The sequence below is a fragment of the Equus caballus genome, chromosome 2 (genome assembly GCF_041296265.1).
Source record: "Equus caballus isolate H_3958 breed thoroughbred chromosome 2, TB-T2T, whole genome shotgun sequence".
Taxonomy (NCBI): domain Eukaryota; kingdom Metazoa; phylum Chordata; class Mammalia; order Perissodactyla; family Equidae; genus Equus; species Equus caballus.
The window spans coordinates 35,219,670-35,241,698 of NC_091685.1; the positions used below are offsets into that span (position 1 = coordinate 35,219,670).

A 22,029-nucleotide genomic window follows, 5' to 3' on the forward strand; every position below is an offset into this window, starting at 1 on the left:
GAGACGGGGCTGATGGGGAGGCTCGGGGGCAGGGGGAGGGCTGCGGCTGAGGTTGGGCAGGAGCCTGGACAGGGAGGCGGCAGAAGCAGGGGAACTCGAAGGTGCTGGGGGAAAATTAATTCCGCAACAGGAGGTCTGGGGCCTGGCCCTGCACCGACGCGCTTGGCAGCCTTGGGACCCCCATCTGCAAATGCCCCCCTGCACTGTGCCAGATGCCCACACGCTCTGTCACATCAACGCACTTGCTGCTCAGACCAGTTCCATGAGATGAGAATTGTTCTTAGCCTCGCTTTACAGAGGGGGAGACTGAGGCAGAAAAGCACCTGTTTGGAATGGCACAGGTTGGAAGTGACAGTGGTGGAGACTGGGCCCCAGGCCCAGAGATTCCAGAGCCTGCGTCCTGAGGCCTCTTAGGGCACCGGGAACAGGGAGAGCAAAGAGTCACGTTTGGGGCCCATCAGCACGTGGCAAACAGACTGTTTTCATGACATGTACTGGCTAAGAGCATGATCCCCGAGGCCAGGCAGGCTGGGGTCAAGTCCAGAGCCTGCCACTTGCTAACAACTTATCTTAGGCAAATCACGTAGACTGCGGGGTGGCTGTGTCCCCCTGTTTGTGAGACAGAAATAACTGGGGCCCTCCCCTTCCGAAGGAGATGTTCTGAAGAGTAAATGAGATAATCCGTGGGACCCGCTTAGCACGGCATCTGGCCTGGGGTCAATGCTCAAAAAAATCGTCATTATTATTAACTTGTCTAGTAAGACAGGTACTTTTAATATCCTGACAAAACGTCGTAAATGCACAGGGAGACTTATGGGCTAGCAGAACTAACCCACCACAAGCAGGTGAGGAAGGCTTTTCAGAAGGGGGCCGAGTCTTAAAGAATGAGTAGGAGTGGGTTTGCGATGATGACGGCAGGTGGAGAAGGGCTCCCAGGCAGAGGGAGCAGCAAGTGGAAAGGCTTGAGACAGGGGGCATGGCCTTGGGGGACCCTCAAAGGCACCCCACCTCTCCTATTGGGGACCTTGCCTGGCCTCCCAGGTCCAGTCACCCGGCCATCCCGGCGGCCTCCCTCCCGCTGGGGACCCCAGGGACAGGCCTGAGCAGCTCTGGGTCTGCCCGCTGTATTAATTGCTAATCTCCCTCATTTTCTTCCCCTCTATCTGCCGGGACTGTCTTATTCCGAGCCCCCGCGCTAATCAGAAAGGAGGACAAATCCGCTATTTGCATTCTTTCCCACCAAGCCAGGCAGCTCGGGATGGATAGCTAACCCCCGGCCTGCTGGGAAGCCCGAGCTGGGGCCCCAGGAGAGTGGGGAGGAGGCGCAGCACGGGGAGGAGGGTGGACCCCGCCGGCAGATTTAGGAGCTGCGGCTCACGTGCTGGTACAAAGAACCCACAGAAATCACAGACTGAGCAGGCACGTTCCTTACTAGCAGTCGCTCCATCTCGTTCATTGCACAGATGGGGAAACCGAGGACCAGAGCGGGGAGGCCTCTGCCAAGGGCACGCAGTGGGTCAGAAGCTGAGCCAGGAGGGAACTCAGATCTCCCAACTTTCCAGCCAGTGACCAGACCTGGCTGGGGCTGAGCCGGACCTCCAGTCCCAGAAAGAAATGGTCGAAGCAGAGAAACCTAGCGGGACCTCGCTGATTCAGTTCTCCTCAGGGCAGGGAGAAGCAGAGACGGAAAAACTGCCACTGACTGAACTGAGCCCTTCCTGTGTGCCAGGCACGGTACCGGGTGTTTCACATGAACAGTCTCACTTAATTCTTGTTATCCTGCAAGGTGAGTCGTATTGGCCCCATTTTACAGGTGAGGAAACTGAGGCTCAGAGAGCTCATGTAACTTGCCCGTGGTCACAGAGCAAGTATGTAGAAGACCCAGAATCCGAACCCTGGTCTGTATGATCATTCCACTGTGCCCATGACGTATCTGAATTAGCCACTGTTGCAGTATTTGCCATATCATTTACTGCTGTCTGGTCTGCACCATCCTCCTGTGCCTTCCTATTTTCCCCTGAGCAAATTCTACTTCCCCTCTGAGACTCCTCCTCTGGGAAGCCTCCTCTGACCACATGCTCCCTTCTCCAAACTCCTCTGCTCGTCCTATCCTGTCTGACCAGAAGTCCCACTCAGCTGTCAACCACTGACTCACTGCTCTCTGGGGCGGGGGAGTACTGTCTCCCCCAAGTATACTGGGTACGAGCAGAGACAGCCATCTCAGCGTCTGTTCTGAGCCTCCCTATACATCGTGTCCGTAACAGGAGCAAGATAAATGAATTTGAAGGGAATCGTATGTAATGACATTCCAGTGCAAACGAAACGGTCAGCTGCCTCCGAAACCTCTGGGGAGCAGCCCACAGCTGCTGTAACCAGGCCTGCGGGACCCGGGGCTCACCAACAGTTGTTGGAGGCCTACTACGTGCCAGACACCGAGTTCTGTGTGTGAGCAAAGGAAGCGTCGTGCACCGAGGATTTCTGGCACGCCCGTGGTCCCCCTGAAGCCCGTGGTCCCTGACGTCAGGTGGGGCGTGGAAACATCTAGATCTCCCTGACCCCCCGTTCATGAGGCAAGCTCCTGCCCACGCCTCCTCAGGGTGTGGAGCGGATGTTTCCGTGGTGGGCAAAAAGGGAACCAAGAGCATTTCCTGAGGGCTGCTGTCACCCCCCATCTCTGGTCCAGACTCAGGGAGGTGGATTAAGATCTTCTTCCCAGAATCCCACTCGGTCTTCTAAGAAAGGAGAAAAGGCTACAGTCGTCCTCAAGGATGAAAAGACCCCAGAGTCAGACCCCCCAGTTCCTGGCAGGTTGTGCACACAGGCATGAGCGCTCTCCTCACCAGCAGTCCGGAGAGTTCCTGATCCCAGGCTCACCTGTCTCCCTCCACCCGGGAAAAAGGGATGAGGAAGGCAGAGATATAAACATGGGCCTGTTTTCACAGGCGAGGAGGCTGGCCCAGGCCTCCCGTGGGCGGGAGCTGGCCTCTGATTGATGGGAGCAGGTGGTTTTGCTTGGCGAGGAGCCGCGGGGCGGGGGCCGGGGGGATAACTCAGCTTTTCCCACTGAGGTAGGTTAACCGTGGACAAAGGCAGAGCTGGACGCGAGAGCAGGATCTTGGCAGGGCCCTCGAGGATGCCCAGGGTCCCACGGCCGATTCTCTGAGCCTGGTAGCTCATCCCTGCCCAGGAGTCAAGGGGGAGGGGCACTCGGGGTCAGGGGACCCCTGATGAGCTGAGTGGACACTCCCCATTGGTACCCTGACCTGTCAGGGCTGTGACCAGGGGCTGGCAGATGGGGCTGGGGTGGGGGGAGCTCTGTGAGCTGGGCTCTCCCTGGGGACGGTGAAAGCCAGCTGGGGAGGGCAGACACTGCAAAATGGCATTTGGCTTCAGGTCCAAGAAAATCTGGCTGCAGACTCTTGGCTCTTCCCACAAGCTGACCCCTGATCCCACACTGTCACCGCTGGTCATGGTGAGAAATGGGTAGGTGGGTGGGTGGGTGACTCAGCTAGTTTTTCCCTAATCCTGGGAAAAACCAGTGTCAGAGCCAGTGTCCTTCCTACGTGAGCCAGTCATTCCTTCCCTCCCAGCTCATGCTTCCCCAGGGCCGAGGGGGACGGGGGAGATGGGCTTTGCTGTGCTTTCTGCACAGAGGGTGCTACCTGGATGTGGCCTCCTCTTCCTAAGGCTGGGCTCAGTGGCACCCCCACCACTGTCCTGGATTGGAAACCAACTCAGGCATTTCCCAACTAACTGAAGGGAGTGAAGGGGAGAAAGAAGGGAGGGAAGAGACGGGAGAGATGGGGTACGGGACGGGAGTAAGGCAGAGTTGGGAGGCCAGGGCACAGACGGGGGTGTGTGTGGAGAATGCACATGTATTAAGCACCTACTGTATACCAGGTACTTCACTCAAATTCTCCCTTAGTCCTCATAGCAGTCCCTGAGAGGTAGGGATTCTCACTCCCATTCTCAGACGAGGAAAATGAAGCCCAGAGAGGTTAAGCAAGCTGCCCCAAGCCACACAGCAACTTAGCAAGCAGCAGAACCAGAACTCCAACTCAGGACTGCTTGCTGGCAAAGGCCGCACAGTTTCCCTCGTCCCAGGCTTCCTCCATTCGTGGGGCCTGTGGGAGAGGCCTCCCGGGAAGGGGACAGCCTGGAAGAGACCCTGAGAAGGCAGGAGAAATGATGGTGGAGCGGGAAGTGAGCAAGAGGCAGAGGAGGCGCAGGGAAGGGAGGAGAAGGAAGGGCGGGGCGGGGCCCCGAGGAGCTACTGGCTGGGGTTAAAGCCCCATGTTCCTACAACTCGCTAAGCCAGAGAAATGAATTCTGATCCGTCCAAAACCCAACCTCGGAAAATGTGCGAGAGCAGGGTCTCCTTTCAGGGGAGCGGGAAATCCTCCACACCTCCTCCCGACGCCCCAGTAATGCCAGGATGTCCCCAATCTGCTTTGAGGAATGGAGAGATTAAGAATAATAAAAAAATTGCAATAAAATATGTGTGAAGGAGGGGGTAATTGTGGACAAACGCAGCATTCAAATTCATTTTTCAGCTCTTTCACACACCATTTCAATCTTATTTTCTGCTTGTTAATGAGATCTTGTTGCCTGGGCTAGGCAAAACCTTCCAATATCAGGACGTAATTGCACATAATTTTCTCTCCTACCAGTGATTTGCATCAGTTTTTAAAAAATTCTGGGCTATTTAACACCCCACAATCCCCCTCCCGTCTTCCTGCCTACAAATCTTCCACTCCCTCCTCCTTCCTCGTCCCTGGTCCAGCAAGACTCATTTTAAATGCTTATTATAAACGCAGTGTCGCCAATAAAGGGGGAAAAAAAACACCGAGAGGAAGTGAGAGGAGAAAGAGGCGACGGGAGGTTCCAGGGCCCACCACGTGGGGGGCACAGCTCCGGGCCCGGAAGCCAGTGGACGGTCTTGAGCTTGTCCCGCTGAGAGTCACGGGAAGGCGTGGTGCACGCATCAGGCGGATCTGCCTTAGAATCCCGTCTCCGCCACGGCCCTGCTCTGTGGCCTTCAGCAAGTTACTTAACCTCTCTGAGCCTGTCTCCCCAAGTGTAGGGTTTCTCTGGGGCAGCCTGCTTACATGGGATCTGGTGCGCAGTGGGTGTGCAGCTGATGGAGTGTCTGTCCTTGTTGGATTGGCTCCCTGGGAGGCCTCAAAAGCTGCGGGGAGGGCAGCGCTGGGAATCAGCTGTTGAGAGGCATCCAGGAAAACCCCTTCATAACGAAACTGAAATAAAGCCTGGATCTTTATTCCTGGTCTCGGGAGCAGAGGGGAGCTTAGCACTTGAGGGACAGACCTTGAACCTGCCTATGCCACTAATTGCCACTCTAGCCTAGAACCTCAACGTCCCCATATGGACTGGAGGACCAGCCTCCCAAGGCAGACACAGCAGAATAGCACAGCGGGCCCTGGAGCCAGATTCTTCGATCCTAGCTCTGCCCCTCCCAGAGCCCAGCACAGAGGCTGGCCCCCTAGGGGCTTAGTAAGTACTTGCTGGATGGATGGGTGGACGGATGGAGAACTCTGGACAAGTCAGTTTCCCCGTCTGTAAAAGGAAGGTCACAAGGCAGCGGCCGAGGTTCAAGGAGCAAAGGCAGGTACAGCACCTGGCCTGTCCGTGCGGCCCACTGTCAGCGTGCACACCACGTTAGCTGTCACTGTCACTACGAGCATGGGGGGAAAGGAGGAAAAAACCCAAGATTCAGCAAAGGACGAAAAGCCTTGTTTTCCTGGGATCGTGGCCTGTGGTCAACTGCCACTTACAGAGTAGTTTTCACTAGTTCAGTGTCGGGGAAATTGTAAATACCTAAGTCCCTTTTCCAGGTTCCTTCATGGTAAGCTCCAGAGAGGAGCAAAGAGGACGAGGGATGTGGGGCTTTAGGATGGAGCAAAAGGAGTGGAGGTGGCAGGACGCAAGCTCCCCCTTTGCAGGACGTGGTGGCAGGAGCTCTGGGCGAGGGGCCTGGAGACCTGGGTGCCAGTCCCAGCTTGGCCGCTAACCTGACTCTGTGATTTTGGGCAATTTTCTCGCCCTCTCTGGGCCTCAGCTTCCACTTCCAATTCCGTAGAGTCTGCATCTAAAAAAGACTGGAGGAGAAGGAAGCTCCAGCTAGGGGCCGCCCCCGGGGGAACACATTCATGCAGGCCCTCAAGAAGCCCCCAGCACGGGCACCAGGCCCATAGCCTCCAAATGACCCGCAAAATGGCAGAACTTTGCTCCTGATCCTTTGCTTGGGAGCTCCGACTGGCTGGAGTGGCAGCTGCGAAGGACTGCCCGATGCCTGTCTCCCCCATCACACGGGGCCTCTGCCAGGGAGGCCTGCACTCCCACCATCAGACCCGAGCGTCTGTGGACGAGCAGTTTTTCTCTTCCGTGACGCTATGAGCTCCCAAGGACAGGACCTGGGTCCCCCCTCTCAGACTGGGAGCGCCTCAGGGCAGGGGCTGTGTCTCCCCCATCAGACTGGCGAGTCCTAAGGGCAGGCCTGGGTGTCCCCCTTTCCATCTCTGCCCACCACCCCTAAAAGCACCCCCTGCTCCCAATTCCCAGACACTGGCTGGCACGAGTGATCAATCTGCTGGGGTCAGATGACTCAGTCATTCCCGTCACAGAAGGTTCCTTCTGTCCTAAGCCATCTTGAGTTGTTCTCTGAGAGCTGTTCTCTGAGTACCTGACCCTCAGCCTGGAGCAAAGGGGAGAGAGCAGGCTGGGGGTCTGAGAGTCCTGGCCCCCTCCAAGCCACCAGAGACCAGGTCTCCCGCACAGGACTGGTTTTCCCTCCACCCCTTCATAAGGCCCCATGCACAGAGCCGGGCCGTCCCGTGCTGAGTGCCTGACCCTGTGAGGCTGGGCTGTGGGCCTGGCAAGGCCTGGGCTGGGCGCAAACCCAGCCTCCTGTCACCTACCCTCCTGGGAGCCTTCCGACTCGGCTTTGCCGTCGGCCCCAACCTGAGGCCCTGGTCTCAGCATCCTCACCGTGTCATGGGTTGAACAAGCTGTCCCCTCCCCCAAGCTGAAGGGACCAGCTTCCTGAGACGGTTTCTCCCTGCTGCCAGCCAGTCTCCAGAAAGAAGAACAAGTGTGGGCACCTCTGGGGCAGGAGGGCAGCATGAGTGCCGGGATCTCAGGCTGCAGGAGGTGGGTGGACCCCTGGCTCTGCCCTCCAGTAGCCCGGTTTATAGGAACCCCGAGCAGTCTGCCGAGGTTCAGCTGTGCTTGTCAACATCAGTATCAGACATACTGCGTGCTTTCTAATTCCCTTTCTGATGTGTCTGCCCTGGCACTGCCAGCTCTGCCAGGGTGGGCTCTGCATCCTGCGGGGTCGCTGATTCAGGCCTGGGACAGAGCCTGGCACATGCAGGCACTGCAGAACTACTGGGTCCATGAGAGCGGGGCAGGGACGTGGCTGAGAGGAGTGAACAGCTTTTCCGTGAGGTTCTGCTGGGCTGTCTCTCCGGGATCTCTGAGGCTCGGCAGCACCCGCTTCCCAGGCTGGGTCTGGGACGAGAACCCGGGTGAACCCCGGGAGGAGGTGTTCCCCAGGCAGCAGCAAAAGCCGGCCAGGCGCTCAGCAGAGCCCCAACTTCACCCCCCAACGTCGTCCCCTTGGGCTTTTGTAAGAACAAGGGCCAAGGCTATCTGGGCGACGGCGGCCCGGACCTGCAGGCCTGGGTGAGGGGCAAGTGCCGACCCCACAGCCCAGGAAGAAGCCCCATCCCCGAGGGGGCCTGAACTCCCCCTCTTGTCCCGGTGAGCCTCAGAGAAAGCCCTCCTGCTGGGGAGACGGGACGTGGGAAGTGGATCTGTCTTGGCGGAGACTCCCATCCCCCAGCCCTCCCAAGACCACCGGGACGTGCCGAAGATGCGCAGTCCGCCTGCTCAGACGGAGGAGAGCGTGCACCGGGAGTCGGAGCTTGGCACCACCAGCAACTTCTGTACAAGGACCAGAAACGCCCCCGTCGCTGCCCGCTTCCTTGAGGAAGCGTTCCTAGCTTAACCCCGACAGTTCACATGCAAAGAAGCACACACGGCCCGCCCTCGCATCTGCCCCGTGAGCAGCCCCTCCCTCCACCCGGCAGCTGTTCACCTCCGGGTCCCCTCTGCCCCTGTCAGACTCTCATCTGTCTTCACACCTTCGGTGGGAACCTCTGGGTGAGTCCCCGGAGTTCACCCAATCCATCATGCCCTCACAGCCTCCCCGCCCTGAGGGAGGGGGACGAAGCTTCCCGAGGGTCTCTCGGAGGAGGGGTGAGGGTCCAGCTCAGGCGGGGAGAAGCTGGGCCTTGACCTGGCTGCTCAGAGTGGTGGCTCAGTTTCTCCTCCTCCTCCTCCCTCCCTGAGGTCCATTTCTGGGCCCTAACAGTGCACGGAGCAGCCTCTCTTGAATCCCATTGCTGAGTCACGCTCCAGAAGCCGGGGGGCCCCTTCTTTGCTGGTCTCTCCTCTGCCCTGTGACAACATGCTGCTTTGGGGATAAACCTCAGCCCACTTGGAGACGGGAGGGCTGGGAGGAGCAGTGGTCAGCCCTGGCCCGGCGAGTGTGTCCTGGGCCCTCCGTCTGGCTGGCCCACATCATCTCAAGGGCCCTCTTCAGCCTTTCACGTGCTGCTCCTCCGACTTGCTTTGCACCATAAGACCATGCCTGGACCACATTCTCGGGCGTGGACACCCTGGTCTGTGCAGCCTCCTCACCCAGCCAGCTCCGGGATCCTCCTGTCTCTGAGTCAGGAGTAGCCACTGGAGGATTAGTCAGAAGGTTAGCTCAGCCACTAATGAGATGGAGGTGATGGCCTTGAACCCCAAAAAGGCCAGTTAGAGTCCACTGGGAAAACATCCCGGTCTGCAGGCTGCAGCACCCCCACAACGTGAGCCCCCAGAGCATGTGGTGCGTCACTGTGGGGAGCTCTGCGCACAGCTGCTTATGTTTACCGGGCACTCGACTCTGCACAGGACCCGGGCTAAGGGCTTTACTGGATCCACTCATTCAGTCCCCAATAACCCTGTACGCAGGTGCTGGCATCGCCCCCATTTCGTGGATGAGAAAATCGAGGCAGAGAAAGGGGAAAGGACCTTACCCACAAGAATGATGGAACCAAAAGGCAGTCAGACGTCAACTATACACATTAACGGGGCAAACGGGAATGAGCCCCAAGCGTGCAGGAGATGAACATTCTTGGGCATGTTTTAGACCAGGGATTGGCAATTGTTTTTGGTAAGGGCCAAATATTTTAGTATTTTAGTAAATATTTTAAGCTTTGTAGGCCACGTGGTCTCTTTTTGAAACACCTCAACTCTGCAGAAGCAGCCACGAATATGTAAGTGGATGGGCGTGGGTGTATGCGTAAAACTTGACTTACAAAAACAGGTCGCTGCATGGACGTGGCCGCGGGGATGTAGCTGACCTCCCTTGGGCCCCTTTTATCCTTCAGGTAATGAGTTTCTCTACTAATTATATTGTCCTGGCCAAGGCGGGGGGCGGGGAGGTGGGCAAGAGACTAATGTTCATTTGGCCCCGGCTTCGTCCCAGCTCTGTGCTGGCGCTTTGAGCAGTGAGCACGTGGAATGCAGACAGCACCTTCTTAGGAAGTGGCAACCGTCTCTGTTTGATGGCTCTTTTTTCTAACAGGGGATAAACTGAGGCTCAGAGATGCCAACTCGCTTAACACCCTGAGCAGCAGAGCTGGGCTCAGCCCCTCCGAGCCTTCACCTGTTCTCCCGCGCTACAGCTGTTCACATCTGTCTGCGCCACTTTATTCTCTCCACAGACCTCTCGGGAGGTGGGAGGCAGGGTACAAGGATTAATTCCTTCCTCTGTGGGTATCTGAGAGCCTGCTGTAGCCACGGAAACGAACTCATCGGCTCCTCAGATTCAGCATCACTGAGTCCCATTCTCCAAACTCACCAATCGCCACCATCAGCCAGTAACCGCCCACCAGGAACCACCATCGGCCCCAGCTTTGTCTTTCCAACTTCACCTAAAGAAGGTTCCACAACTTCTAACAGCACACGAGGCGGCGGGTGACGCAACCAGCAACCTGTCACGCGTGAGTGAACAGCATTCCAAGCCCCCGTGGGAGTTGAGCTCCCGGTCTAGAACCCCAGCAACTCTCTCCACCAACAGGATGTGGTCCCTCCTTTCCCTCATCCGTCACTCCTGTGAAAGGCGGGAGATGGCACACAGGGTGGAATCCAGGAAGGACTCCTGCTTCTAGAACCAAGCCCCACCCACAGTCAGCATCCCACAGGAAACAATGCCCGGCTTCCAGCAACGCAACGCGCTGCCTGAGAACGCCTGACTTTTACAGACTGAACCCCCATGGGGTGGGGGGTGGGCCAGTTTCACAAGCGCCGGGTGGCTGTGGGGCCAGGAGTAAGGCTATAATACAGGATTTGTTTGTTTCGGGGTCACAAGAAGTATGGAAACCTTTCTCCACATCCGCCCGCGGGGTCGCCCAGATCTGCAGCTTCGAGAAGGTAATGCAGGGCGAAGGATCACAGAATACTGAGAAGTGACAGTGGAGGGAGCATCCTCGCCTCCCGCTTCAACTCGCTCCAGGTTCCCAACAGCCAGCAGTTTTGTGGAAGCCAGTGAACTCCCCCCAGGGAAGAGCCAACCTGTGTCGCTCGGAGCCCCTACTGGCCAGGTGTTGTCCGGTGATGGGACCCTGGGCAGGGGGGCCAGGCCACCTACCTGAGGGGACAGGCCGTTGCTGACGGGGTTCATGTGGTTGGCGGGAGCCGCCGGGTTCATGAAGCTGTCGGAGTAGCTGGAGAAGCTGTGGCGGGCTCCATAGGCAGAGCTGCTGTCAGCGGCTGCGGCTGCTGCCGCCAGGCCCCCCTGGTGCATGGTGGACGGCGGGAGGGGCTGGGGCCGGTGCACAGTGCTGCCCCCGTCTGTGGAGAGACCCAGGAGAGGGCCTGAGCAAGGACCGGGCCTTCCAGGCGGGGAAGGAACCTCCTGTCTGGAAGTGGAGCCAGGAGTCTCATTCTCCATCTCCAGGCCTGGGAGGGACGCCACTGGGATGGGACAAGCTGGCTTCTGGACAGGGCACAAGGGACTGGCCAAGGCCTGAGTGACAGCTGACCAACATTCCAGATAAGCTCTAGGAGACTGCCCCTGGCCCTGTTGCTCAGTGCTTGGCACACAGTAGGTGCTCAATAAATGTTATCTGGACTGAACGTCAGACCTCATTGGGAACTCTGTTAACCTACGCAGTCCAGGCCTGATCCAATGGCGCCTTGCCAGGTGCTTTCACAAATGCTGTCTAAGGCTATGAAGCAAAAGTGTGGTTCCCATTTTAGAGATGAAGAAATTGAGGCTTGGTGGGGGCGGGGGTCAGGGCACTTGTACAAGGTGACAAGGCTAGTGGGGGGGAGCCAGGGTTTGAACTGCCATTTCTGTTCTCAGCTGCTGGTCCTCTCTTTCAGACCCTCCATGCAGCCTTCCAGTGGCTGGGATCGTCAGCCACGGCCACAGTCCAATTTCTCATGGAAAACCGCAAGGAGGGCCCCCTGCCCCTCTCCTCGGCCTCCAGAGCTGCAGCCTGCTGGCCCTTTAAGAGGAGGCCACGGGGCTTCATGAGGCAGATGTCCAGTAGCAGGATTCCTGATGTGTGCTGGGGGCGGACAGGAGGGGGAGGGCAGAATGGGGGGCAGGATCCAGGGAGGGTGGGGGGGGAACCCTTCTCCCCCGACAAGGCTCGCCATCTCTTCCGCATTTTAATAAGACCCCAGGAGGCTAGTGTGACTTCCCAGTTTAAGAAGCTCTGTTCTAAGCGTGGGCATGGAGGCGACCTTGTTGATCCGCAGGGGATGCTCTGTGGCTCGTTGGCAAAGCTAAGAAGTTCAAGGGCAGGACTCATCTTTTTGCATCAATAGTCTGCCCACATGAAAGCAGACAAATGGTCATAAAAAAAATAACTCCTTGGGGCTGGCCCGGTGGTGCAGCGGTTAAGTTCGCATGTTCCGCTTCGGCAGCCCGGGGCTCACCAGTTTGGTTCCCGGGTACAGACCTACGCACTGCTCATCAAGCCATGCTGTGGCAGGCATCCCACAAATAAAGTAGAGGAAGATGGGCACGGATGTTAGCTCAGGGCCACTGTTCCTCAGCAAAAAAGAGGAGTACGGGTGGCAGATGTTAGCTCAGGGCTAATTGTCCTCAAAAAAAAAAAAAAACCCCAAAACTGTCTTATTCCTTCTTTGTAGGGAAGGGAGAAATGGGTGAGGCAAGGAGAAGGGATGAAATGTTATCACTGAGACGCCAGGACAGGAGCTGGGTACTCACCTTGGGAGATGGTGGTGGTGGGGTAGGTGGAATCTGGCAGCTGGTAGGGGGGCAGCGTGGGCATGCCGGTGGGCGGGAAGCCCCCTGGCAGAAGGTGGTTGAACGCTGCCAGCTGGTTGGCTCCTGCCTGCTTACGCCAACGGGCACGGCGGTTACTGAACCAGACCTGAGGGATGGAGAGCAGAGAATGGAGGCCCTCAGCCTGGCTCCTGGCGGAGAGTGAGACACAGCTAGACCCGGTCCCTCGTAGTCACCCTCCCATCCAGCCGGCGTCCTCCCCCACGGGGGGACATCCTGCCTAGCTGCCACTCGGGACAGTTCACAGAGTGCTTCCAAGGGTGTGACCCATTCTGTCCTCCCCACCTCCCAGGGAGAGGGTGACCATCATCCCCCCTTTATACAGACGAGCAAACTGAGACCTGGGGAGAGTGGGGGACTTGCCCACGTGACAGGGCGCTTCAAACTTTAGTGTGAACCTTCTAGAACCTGCTTGTCTGGATTGGTAACAAGTTCCCCAAGAGAGGCCGGAGAGAGAGGAGAAGAGTGTGGGAAATGGGGGCAGCTGTGCGGGGCTCTTCCCGCCTCCGGGCTTTGCACACACTGTTCCCTCTAACCTGCACACTCTGCCCGCGGCTGGCTCCTTGGCCTGTAGGGCTCGGCTGAAATGCCTCCTCCGGCTCTGATTCCCTCCCGGCTGCACTGAAGGTGGTCCAAGCTGGTCCCTGCCTCCTCTCGGGAGGCCTCCAGCTTGGGAGCTTCAACAAGCCCATTATTCTCTTTACTCGTTTCCTGGTGATGCTCTGTCTCCCCTCAGCTCTAAGCCCCGTGGGCAGAGGCCTCACTGCTTACTCTCCCACAGGTGCCCACCCAATACTTGAATGAATGAACGAATGAACAAGTGAAGGCAGAGATGGCTCTGGTGTGTCTTTACCAGCGCTGGGGCCACAAGGCTCAGTTGGGAGCCCCTCCTGGTGGGGTGAAGACCCCAACCTCCCCTGGCATCAGATCACCGAAGACCCCCAAACCTCTAGACCAGGTCTGCTGACATGGGGCAGGGCTGTCCTAGCTGGGTGGAGGGGGCCTTTGTCTGTCTTTTCCAGGTCCTTCCCCAGGGGAGAAACTGTCCAGCTTTCCAAGCTGGAGGAACAGAGCAGCTGGCTCTGACCCGCTTAGGATCCTCCTCAGAGAAAGGAGATGAGGCAGCCCATAAAATTCAAGTTCTGGCTTCTCCTCGCCTCCCCAGGGCACTGGGGTGTCCCCCGGGGCATCCTGGGGTGGGATGGACGCCCGCCAGTCAACGGAGGCTGCTTCCGACCTGCCGAGGAATGGGGCTGCGCCTCGGGGGGCCGTGTGGGGAACAGCTTTGCTTTAATTCAGTGTCTCCCAGAGCGTGGGCCTCCTGCCGCCCCGCATGGGAGAGATACCCCAGATGGCGAGTGACACAGACATTAAGTAACCCCGGAACCACCTCTCCTCCTCCAGGCCTCTGGGCGTGTGGAGCAGGAGGTATCGGCTTGGTGCTAAAGCATCCTAGCGCCTTCCAACACCTGCTAATCCCCCTGTCACACGCAGAGGACGCCTGTGCAGGTGGCATTTTCCTACAGGACTTGCATCATGTTGTGATTTATGTGTCTCTCCAGCTGCCTTCCTTTCAGGAGAGTGATATACCCTTTTACTTTAAAATACATTGATTTTATTTAAAGGGTAAATACAATAGGGATAATATGCAAATATGAGGAAGATGCTGAAGATGGTTGGGAACGACGTACGTGTGGGACACGCTGCTCTGCTTGGTTGCGCTGCAGCCGTTTCTGAGGTGCGAGTCATCTTTTCCCTCAAATAAAGGGTCTGAAATACAGCTGGAAGCCTGCTTCCCCCTTCCCCACCCTTCCTTTCCTTCCTTCCCTCCTTCTCATCTCAGAACTCCCCTGGGACTCTGCTCCACGCCAAGCAAGACACGAGGGGTAAGAGACGAACAGGACTGTAGCTGTCACGCCGCCCTCTGCCTGGGCACACACAGACAAGCCAGAGGGCAGCTGCTCGCCCGTGCAGTAAGCTCGGGGTGACGTGCAAGGTGCCATAAGGAGGTCCGAGGAGAGGCTTCCAACTTCACCTCTCAGAAGCCAGGAGGACTTCCCGGAGGAGAGACATGCCCTTTGCCATCAGTTCTCTCACCTCGTCTTCATTCCTTGCCCTGTTTCCCCAGGGCTGTCTCCACCCCAGCAGGCACCTTTCTCCTTGCAGAGTGTGACTTGAGGCTTAAGTCAGCCACTGCCTGAGTTTGAATCCTGCCTCTGACTCCTAGCTAAGATAGGCAGACTCCATTATCCCTCTGTGCCTCAGTTTCTTCGTAAAATGTGGCCAATAATGGCACCCACCGCCTAGGCGGTTCTGGACCTCAAATAAGTTAACACGAGCAAAGTGCACAGGACCGCATCTACGATTCCGCTGGGAACCCTCCGATGGCGGAGCTGGAGGGGCTCTTCCCCAGCATCTGGTGCAAGCCGCCCAGCTACAGATGGGGACACGGAGGCTCCGGGAGGCGCAAAGCCAGCCCCAGTGCCCACCCAGAATCCCTGATCGGGGTTGAGGTCTTTGAAAGCAGAGGCTGAGTTTTATTATTCATTTCTGAGCCTTTGCTCAGCACCTAGCCCTGGGAAGCGTCACTTTACTGAGCTGGGTATTCCGTCTGGCCCTTCTCTCAACGCAGCGCAGAGGAAGGGAACACGACAGACAGTCCCAGCATAGTCGCTTAGTAACCGTCTTTAGGAAGTTACTTCCCGTAGCTAAATCTTATGTTTCTCACCTACAAAATGGAGAGAATAATCGTACCGACCTCCTAGGATTATGGGGAGGATGATAAAGATAACGGATGTTGAGTGTTGAGCATCCTGCCTGGCACAGAAGGGCATCACAAATGTGGTCTCGCGTTATGAAGAGTTCGGTTTAAGTTATTAATTAGCGATTCCCTCTAGTGCCTCCAAAATGAGCTTCTGCCTGGGCTGGGCTCTGTTTCTACAAGGAACACATGGGCTGGAGGATCTTGGCGCTGGGCACACGGTGGATCTGTTTGCCTCCATGGCAGATGCATGCAAGGTTGGGGTCAGGCCCCAGCCTGTAAGAATGAAGGCTCCTCCATAGACAGGAGTCGCTGGTCCCCTGGTGTGTGTCTTCCTGTCCAACATCCCCTTGCCCACCCTTCCCGGGGGCTCCAGCTTTCTGCAGACTGAGTTGGGGGTGTCTCCGCCAGACATCACGGTTCAAAGGGCAGCTCCCGACCCTCTGCTGGGAAGCAGGGCCAGAGGGAAGCCAGGTGGAGGTAACACACTGGAGTTGCTAGAACCCCACCTGACACATGTTTACCTGCCTCCCTGTTTACTCAAACGGCAGCTCCATGACAGCAGAAATTTCTGTCTGCTGGATCTCCAGTGTCTAGAAAAGTGTCTGGCACACAGTAGGTGCTCAATAAATGAGAGCCACATCAACGAACCTGGAGTTTCAAGGGTGGTCAGAATTGGAACCACCGAGAACAGGTGGAGTTTTGACAATAACGGCCCCCATTTATGGTACTTCTGTGTGTCAGACTCTTCCTAACTTTGTTTGGGTACTTTTTTTTCACTTGTATTCATTTAATCTCCAGAACAAGAAGACCCTATTATTGTCACTATTATTTTGCAAGTGAGGCAACTGAGGGCGGAGCTGGAATTCACACCTTGGCCTCTGGCTCTGAGCCCACTCTGAGCCACTCCACTACCCCGCCCATCTCTTAGAGCCACTGCCATAAGATGGCACAGGATCGCAAAGTCCGAGAACCACAGACTCTTGGAATCAGAGACCAGAACCTCAAAAGTCTAAAGTCATAAAATCTAGGCAGTGTTCAGGAGGCTTTGAGGTCCCTGTCCCACTGTCCACAGCAGGAACTCTCTCATCGGGGTCTCTCAAAATGCAGGGACATCGCACTTTTGCTTGAATACTTCTGGTAAGAGGGATCTCATCACCTCACAAGGCAGCTCTGATTATCAATAAGTAAGGGTCCCAGAACTTTAAGGAGACCTAATGATCATTTAGTTCAACCCCTTTATTTACAGATGGGAAATGAAGCCTCAGGAAAGGAAACTGACCTGTTGAAAGTGACAAGCTGATCAGAGGCGAGGACCAAGGGGAACCCTGGCCTGTGGCTCTCAGTCTTGTGCTCTCGTCCCTGCAGACCTTTACATGGGACTTGGGACATTCCCCTGTTGGCCCTGGTCCCACCCTCTGGGGCCTCTCAGAGCAGCCGTGTCCTTCAAGTCTCTTCCTCTCCAGGCCAAATATTCTATCCTTTCTGTCTTAATGTTTTTTATCAGCTTTTGTTCATTCTTTAAAAACTCGGCATTTATTGATCCCTCCTTCAGCTGGGAAAGCTCTCGGGCTGGGGGTTGGTGGGGGGGTGGGCAGGGGGACCCAACCCTGCCCCAGGGGCACTCACAGTCTGCGGGGAAGACCCAGCTCTATTCCAGGGGAGCTCACAGTCTGATGGGGGAGGCAGCATGCGGAGGAGGTCTGCCCGGGCCCCTCACTAGGGGGTCTCCTGGGCTCTGGCTGCCCCGGACTCCCCTCCCAGCCCCCCCTCCCTCTGTAGACCTTGAGTGACACCTGTTTCTGGGTCCCCTGGGCCAATAAAAGCAGTGGCCTGACAGCCAGGAAATTTTACAAGGAGCGGTCAGGCTTCAAGGTGGTGGGAAGCAGCCGTGGCCACAGGCGTGGGAATGAGAAAGCCCCGAGGAATGTGCCCCCAGAACAGCTGCAGGGGGGTGGGGAGCAGCCCAGGGCGGGCTCAGATGTCACCCTGTGGGGAGGAGGGGGGATGAGATGGGCTGGCTGATGCCTGTCGCCTGCCCCTGGGGGTCTCCCGCAAAGGCAGCCAAGGGCCCCCGACTCCGGGAGTGGGGGTGGGAGGGCGGAGGGAGGTCTGCTGGTTCCTGAGGGGCTTCAATGCCAGTTTGTTTCTGGAACTTTCCCTGCTGCTTTCCAATCCCAGGCTCTGAGTCAATTTCTTCCTTCTCCTGAGTGGAAACAGCCTGGGCTCCGGCGTCCAACAGGTCTGCATCCCAGGCCCGACTCAGCCCCTGCCCGGCTCTGTGCCCCCGGCCCTGTCCCTCCCGAGGGGGTGACCATTCTGACCCGAGGTTCCACCAGGTCGTGCGCGGGAAGCCCCGAGCTCAGCGTCTGGCACAAGCTGGGTGCCCCACAAAGGCTGGCTCCCCTCCGATGAAAGTGCCCCCACCGGGAGCAGGGCGGGCAGCCCCTCTGAAGACCGCCTGCCCCCCTTATGGAGAAGACAGGCCAGGAGGGGCTCCTGGGACTCCCGCAGGACCTACCACCCCAACCTGCCTGGTGCCTCCCCCTCCGCCCCACCCGGCTGGAGCCCTTCCCAGAGGGGCCCCAGAGTCCACTCTGCCCTGGGGAGCAGCTGTAGGACTCTCCACCTGGGGAGGGGTGGCGATCCCCCCCGCCGCCCCCCCCTGCGAACCCACAGGCACTGCTCTGTCAGCACTCTCCCTTCCCCCTGCCCCCATTACGAACCACACACTTGAGGGAGTGGAGGGGTCATGTTCTGCCCACTCTCCCACCAGCTTCTAACCCACCAGGAACATGCCTGCCCAGTCTGCTTGCATGCTTCCCATGACGGGGAACTCATTAGCTATCTTAGGAAGCTAGGCCTGTTTGGAAATTTTCCTCCCCTGTGGGAGATTTGGGGATTTTTATACTCCCCGAGCCCTCTCTCTGGCTGACCCAGCGCCCTCCCCTCCTTCCTCCCTTCTTTCTTTTCTTCCTCCCTCTCTCCCTTTTCCTCCTCTCTCTCTTGCCTTTTTTCTTCTCTCCCCCTCCATCTCTCCCTCCATCCCTTCCTCTCCCTGAAGTAATTGTTGCCTGGAGGGATGAACGCAGTCCAACAGGCCTCACTGCAGCTCCTGGCTTCCCTGGGGCTGTCCATGGCTTGGTCAGTCAGTCAGTCAACCAACATTTGCTGCCCACTTAACTCTGCATCGAGTGCCGGCGGCCTTACTCATCTGCATGGTCCCTGCCGCAGAGCCCTCGCGGGCCCACTATACTCTCGGACCCAGCCACCCCCACCTTCTCCATCCGGGTCTCTGCAACATGCCGGCATCGCGAACGCCGGAGGCGCCTCCTGACCTGCACGCGCGCCTCGGTCAGCTTGGTCCTCTGCGCCAGCTCCTCGCGGGTGTAGATGTCCGGGTAGTGGGTCCTCTCGAAGGCCTTCTCCAGCTCCTCCAGCTGCTCGGCCGTGAACGTGGTCCGACTGCGGCGCTGTTTGCGCTTCAGAGGGAGGTCGGGTTCCGACTCCACGTCCGAGCCCTCGTCCAGCCGGTTCCCTGAGCCGGGGGAGAGGGAGGAAGAGGGCGGGGACCTAGTGAGATGGCGGGGAGTTATGCCCACCTTCCTTCCCGTCACTGGGCGGAGGATCAGATCCCCTCTGAGCACCAGGAGAAGGCTGTTTCCCACAACACCGTTTATCAGAGTGAAGGGTGGAAGCAACCTCCATGCCCACCCCTAGGGGATTGGTTAAACACCTCATGACAAAAAAGATCCCCAATAGCTGAGCATTTAGATAGTCTCCCCTGACACAGAAGGATGTCCGTGACACAGGACTCAGGACGTGGTTTCATGATGAAATAGATTTGTCAAAACTCCTAAAACTATATTCTCCAAAAAAAGAGAATTTGACTGTATGCTAACTATACCTTAATAACCCTGACTTTAAGAAAAAGCCAAGGTACAAACCAGCATGCAAAGATCGACCCCACTTTTGGAAAAGGCACACATGACACGCATTACAGAACACTGTACCCAAAAGGTTAATAAATGGTACCCTGCAGAGTGACAGAACTTCTGTTTTCTTCTTTACACTCCTTTATAGTTTAGTATTTTTTAAATGATGACCATTTAGACAAAGATGCTATTGCATTTTGGGAAGAATATTGCAAAAACTAAGAAAAGAGGAAGGCAGGAAGAAAGGGAGGGAGGGGGCAAGGGCGTGAGCCCAGGCTGGCAGTCAGAGAGCTTAGACTCCAGGATGGCTCTGCCCCTGAACGCTGTGAACTGTGCCCTAGGAAAGCTACCTTCCCACGTCGGGCCTCAGTTTCCCTATTTGTAACATGAGGATTTGGACTATGTGACTTCCATAAATAGGCCCTTCCTGGGATGTTCCAGGATCTCTGAGTGACCTTCTGGGCTGGAAAAGGAGACCTCACCTGATGACCTTGGTGGTGGCCATGGCCCCCACTCCATCATCCCCACTAATGGGTGGGTGAAGGCCTTTGCTTCCTGTGCAGAGACAGCCCACGATTCTGGAGCCAGCTCACATCCCAGCCCTGGATAGGGTTATCAGGCTAGGAATCTGCTCCTGTTCCAGGCCAGGGAGGTTGCAGGAAGGGTCTGATCAAGCTTCTTGGCAGTCAGGGCTGAAGAAACCCTGGGGAATAAACTGGCTCCCCATCCCCATCAACCCCGTGGCCTCTTGCCCATCTCTGACCCAGCAGAGGGGATGCTAGCAAGGAGTTCCCTAGCCACGGCTCTGAAGCTGCATCTTCAGGGGCCCCGGGGGGAAGTATGGGGAGCATGGAGGAGGAGGCCAGTGAGAAGAGGAAACAAAGGAAGGGAGAGGGAAAAGGAGAAGCAAGCAGTCAGAAATCATCTTCCTCCTCCCCTCCCCACTCCTCCCTTCTCCCTTCGCTTTCGTTTCTCTCCCCCACCCCCGCTTCATCTCCATCTTCCTGGAAGCACTTGTGTGTTTTGTCATCCGTTCATCCCCCAGAGCACTGACGAAGCATCTGGTCTGTGCCACACACGGGCTAAGGATGCTGTGCTCAGAGCGCTCAGGCAAGGCGGAAGAGCCTCAGGATCATGCGCTCACACTACAGATGGGAGAAACTGAGTCACAGAGAAGCAACGTGAAATGCCCAAGGTTTCTCAGGGAGTGTCTACACTGGCTCGGATCCTGCTCTCCTGGCCTCACTCCTGTTCTTACTCAATTGCTTCAAATGTGGGTTACACGAATGTGTCTGGGCCGGTCCCACAGAGGACAACCTCCCTCCCACCAAAAAAAACCCCACCTAATACAGCCTTTTAGATCTCAAGTGGAGGTGAAGGGAAAGGCATTTCAGGCAGGTGGAAGATCATGTGAAAAAGGCCATGCTGGGTAACGTTATCATGAGGCTGCATCATCAGCCGGGCGCCGGGTGGGTGGACTAGAATACTGGGAGGTCATCCAGCCTTGGGAAGTGCCCCTGTGGCCTGGGTCCCCTTCCCTCCATCCTGCTTTCTTGGCCATTTGTCAGTCATCCCTACCTTTTATTGGCCACTGCCAGGCTGTCTCTGATTGTGACACTGCATGACAAGGGAACCAAGGGCAAGGGAGACCTCCCTTCCTCGTCGCCTGCTTCGTCCTTAAAGGCAGAGACCTGCGGTTGGATCCAGCCCCTCCTCTGCCTTTCCCGACTGCCCAGCTGCCCGTCACAGAGAGGAGGCCACGACGGGCACAGCGGGCATCCTGGGGCGCTTTCCCCAGCACGTCTGCGGCTCAGAGCCAAATACAACTAATCTCAGGGACTCATTTCCTGAAACTCTCTGCATAACTTCAATTTTCTGACAGTGGCCAGGAGACTGAGCCTGTGGGGCCTCAGAAGGAGGAAGCAGGGACTGGCCGGCGGGAAGGGAGGCCAGCCCGCAGACGGGGAATGGGGCCCCAGGCTCCGTGCGCCAGTGGGGACCCTGGAGCTCAGACAGGAGTTGAGGGAGATGAAGATCAGGGCCGTTGGAGGCGAAATCTACGGGCAGAGGCTGTGCTCAGAGCCGGGAGGTCAGACGGGGGAGGAGACGGAGAGCCCCAGTCAGACGGAGGAGACACTGCCCTGTTCCGGGAGGAACCCAGTCTGATTAAGCCTCAGGCCAGTCCTAGGGCAGCGCCGTGTAACGGCATTTTCCGCGATGATGGACGTGTTCTAGATCTGTGCGCTCAACATGCTGGCGTCAACCACACCTGGTACTGAGCACTCGAAATGTGCCCAGTGCGACTGAACGGCTGTTTCCCCTGTATTTCATTTTAATTCGAACTTCCCTAGCTGCACGTGGCAGGCGGCTGCCCCACAGGACAGCGCGGCTTCAACCCCGCTGTGCTCTCTTTTTAACAAGAGGAGGGCAGGCCTCAAGCTCCGAACTTTCTGCACGTGAAAGTCTCCAGGTAGAATTTCACGACATTGTTTTAATGGTATTTGTTCTTAGGGTTCTCCTCTATTAATAGGACGTGGTACTCATTTTCCGTTTACAAGAGCACTCATTTCCTTGAATTCCATTTTTTAAGGTGCTTTCGTATAAAGTAAAATATTGAAGAAATAACAGGACAGGCTGTCAGGCTGTAACCAAAATCTTGAATGCATTTAGCTAACAACCGGCTTTGCTATAAAATTCAGGCTGCTTCTGCTCCTGGACCTGACCCAGCCTCAGGGCCCACTCAGGCCCGCAGGCGCCCAATGCCCTCGTCCTCCAAATTACTTGCAGCTCCTGGACTCATCGTGGGGTGCTGGGTCTCCTTGTCCCTCCCACCCTTAGTCAGTGCAGGTCTGGGAACTCCCTGGGCCCGGAGACGCCCAGACTAAGACCCAGACCCGGGAAGGCAAACAGGGCCCACAGGTCTCTGTTGTTTGAAAGATGCT

At 57.0% G+C, this 22,029-nt stretch overlaps 1 protein-coding gene across 2 annotated transcripts in view; it reads right to left on the bottom strand.

Moving 5' to 3' along the window:
- Window positions 1-22,029, bottom strand: part of PAX7 (paired box 7) — a 98,146-nt gene that overhangs the window by 29,330 nt on the left and 46,787 nt on the right. For both annotated transcript variants that reach the window (XM_070246421.1, NM_001317254.1), the window contains 3 exon segments: window positions 18,491-18,690; window positions 12,314-12,479; window positions 10,721-10,923 (listed from right to left, as the gene is read on the bottom strand). In XM_070246421.1, the coding sequence (XP_070102522.1) occupies window positions 10,721-10,923; window positions 12,314-12,479; window positions 18,491-18,690 (569 nt within the window).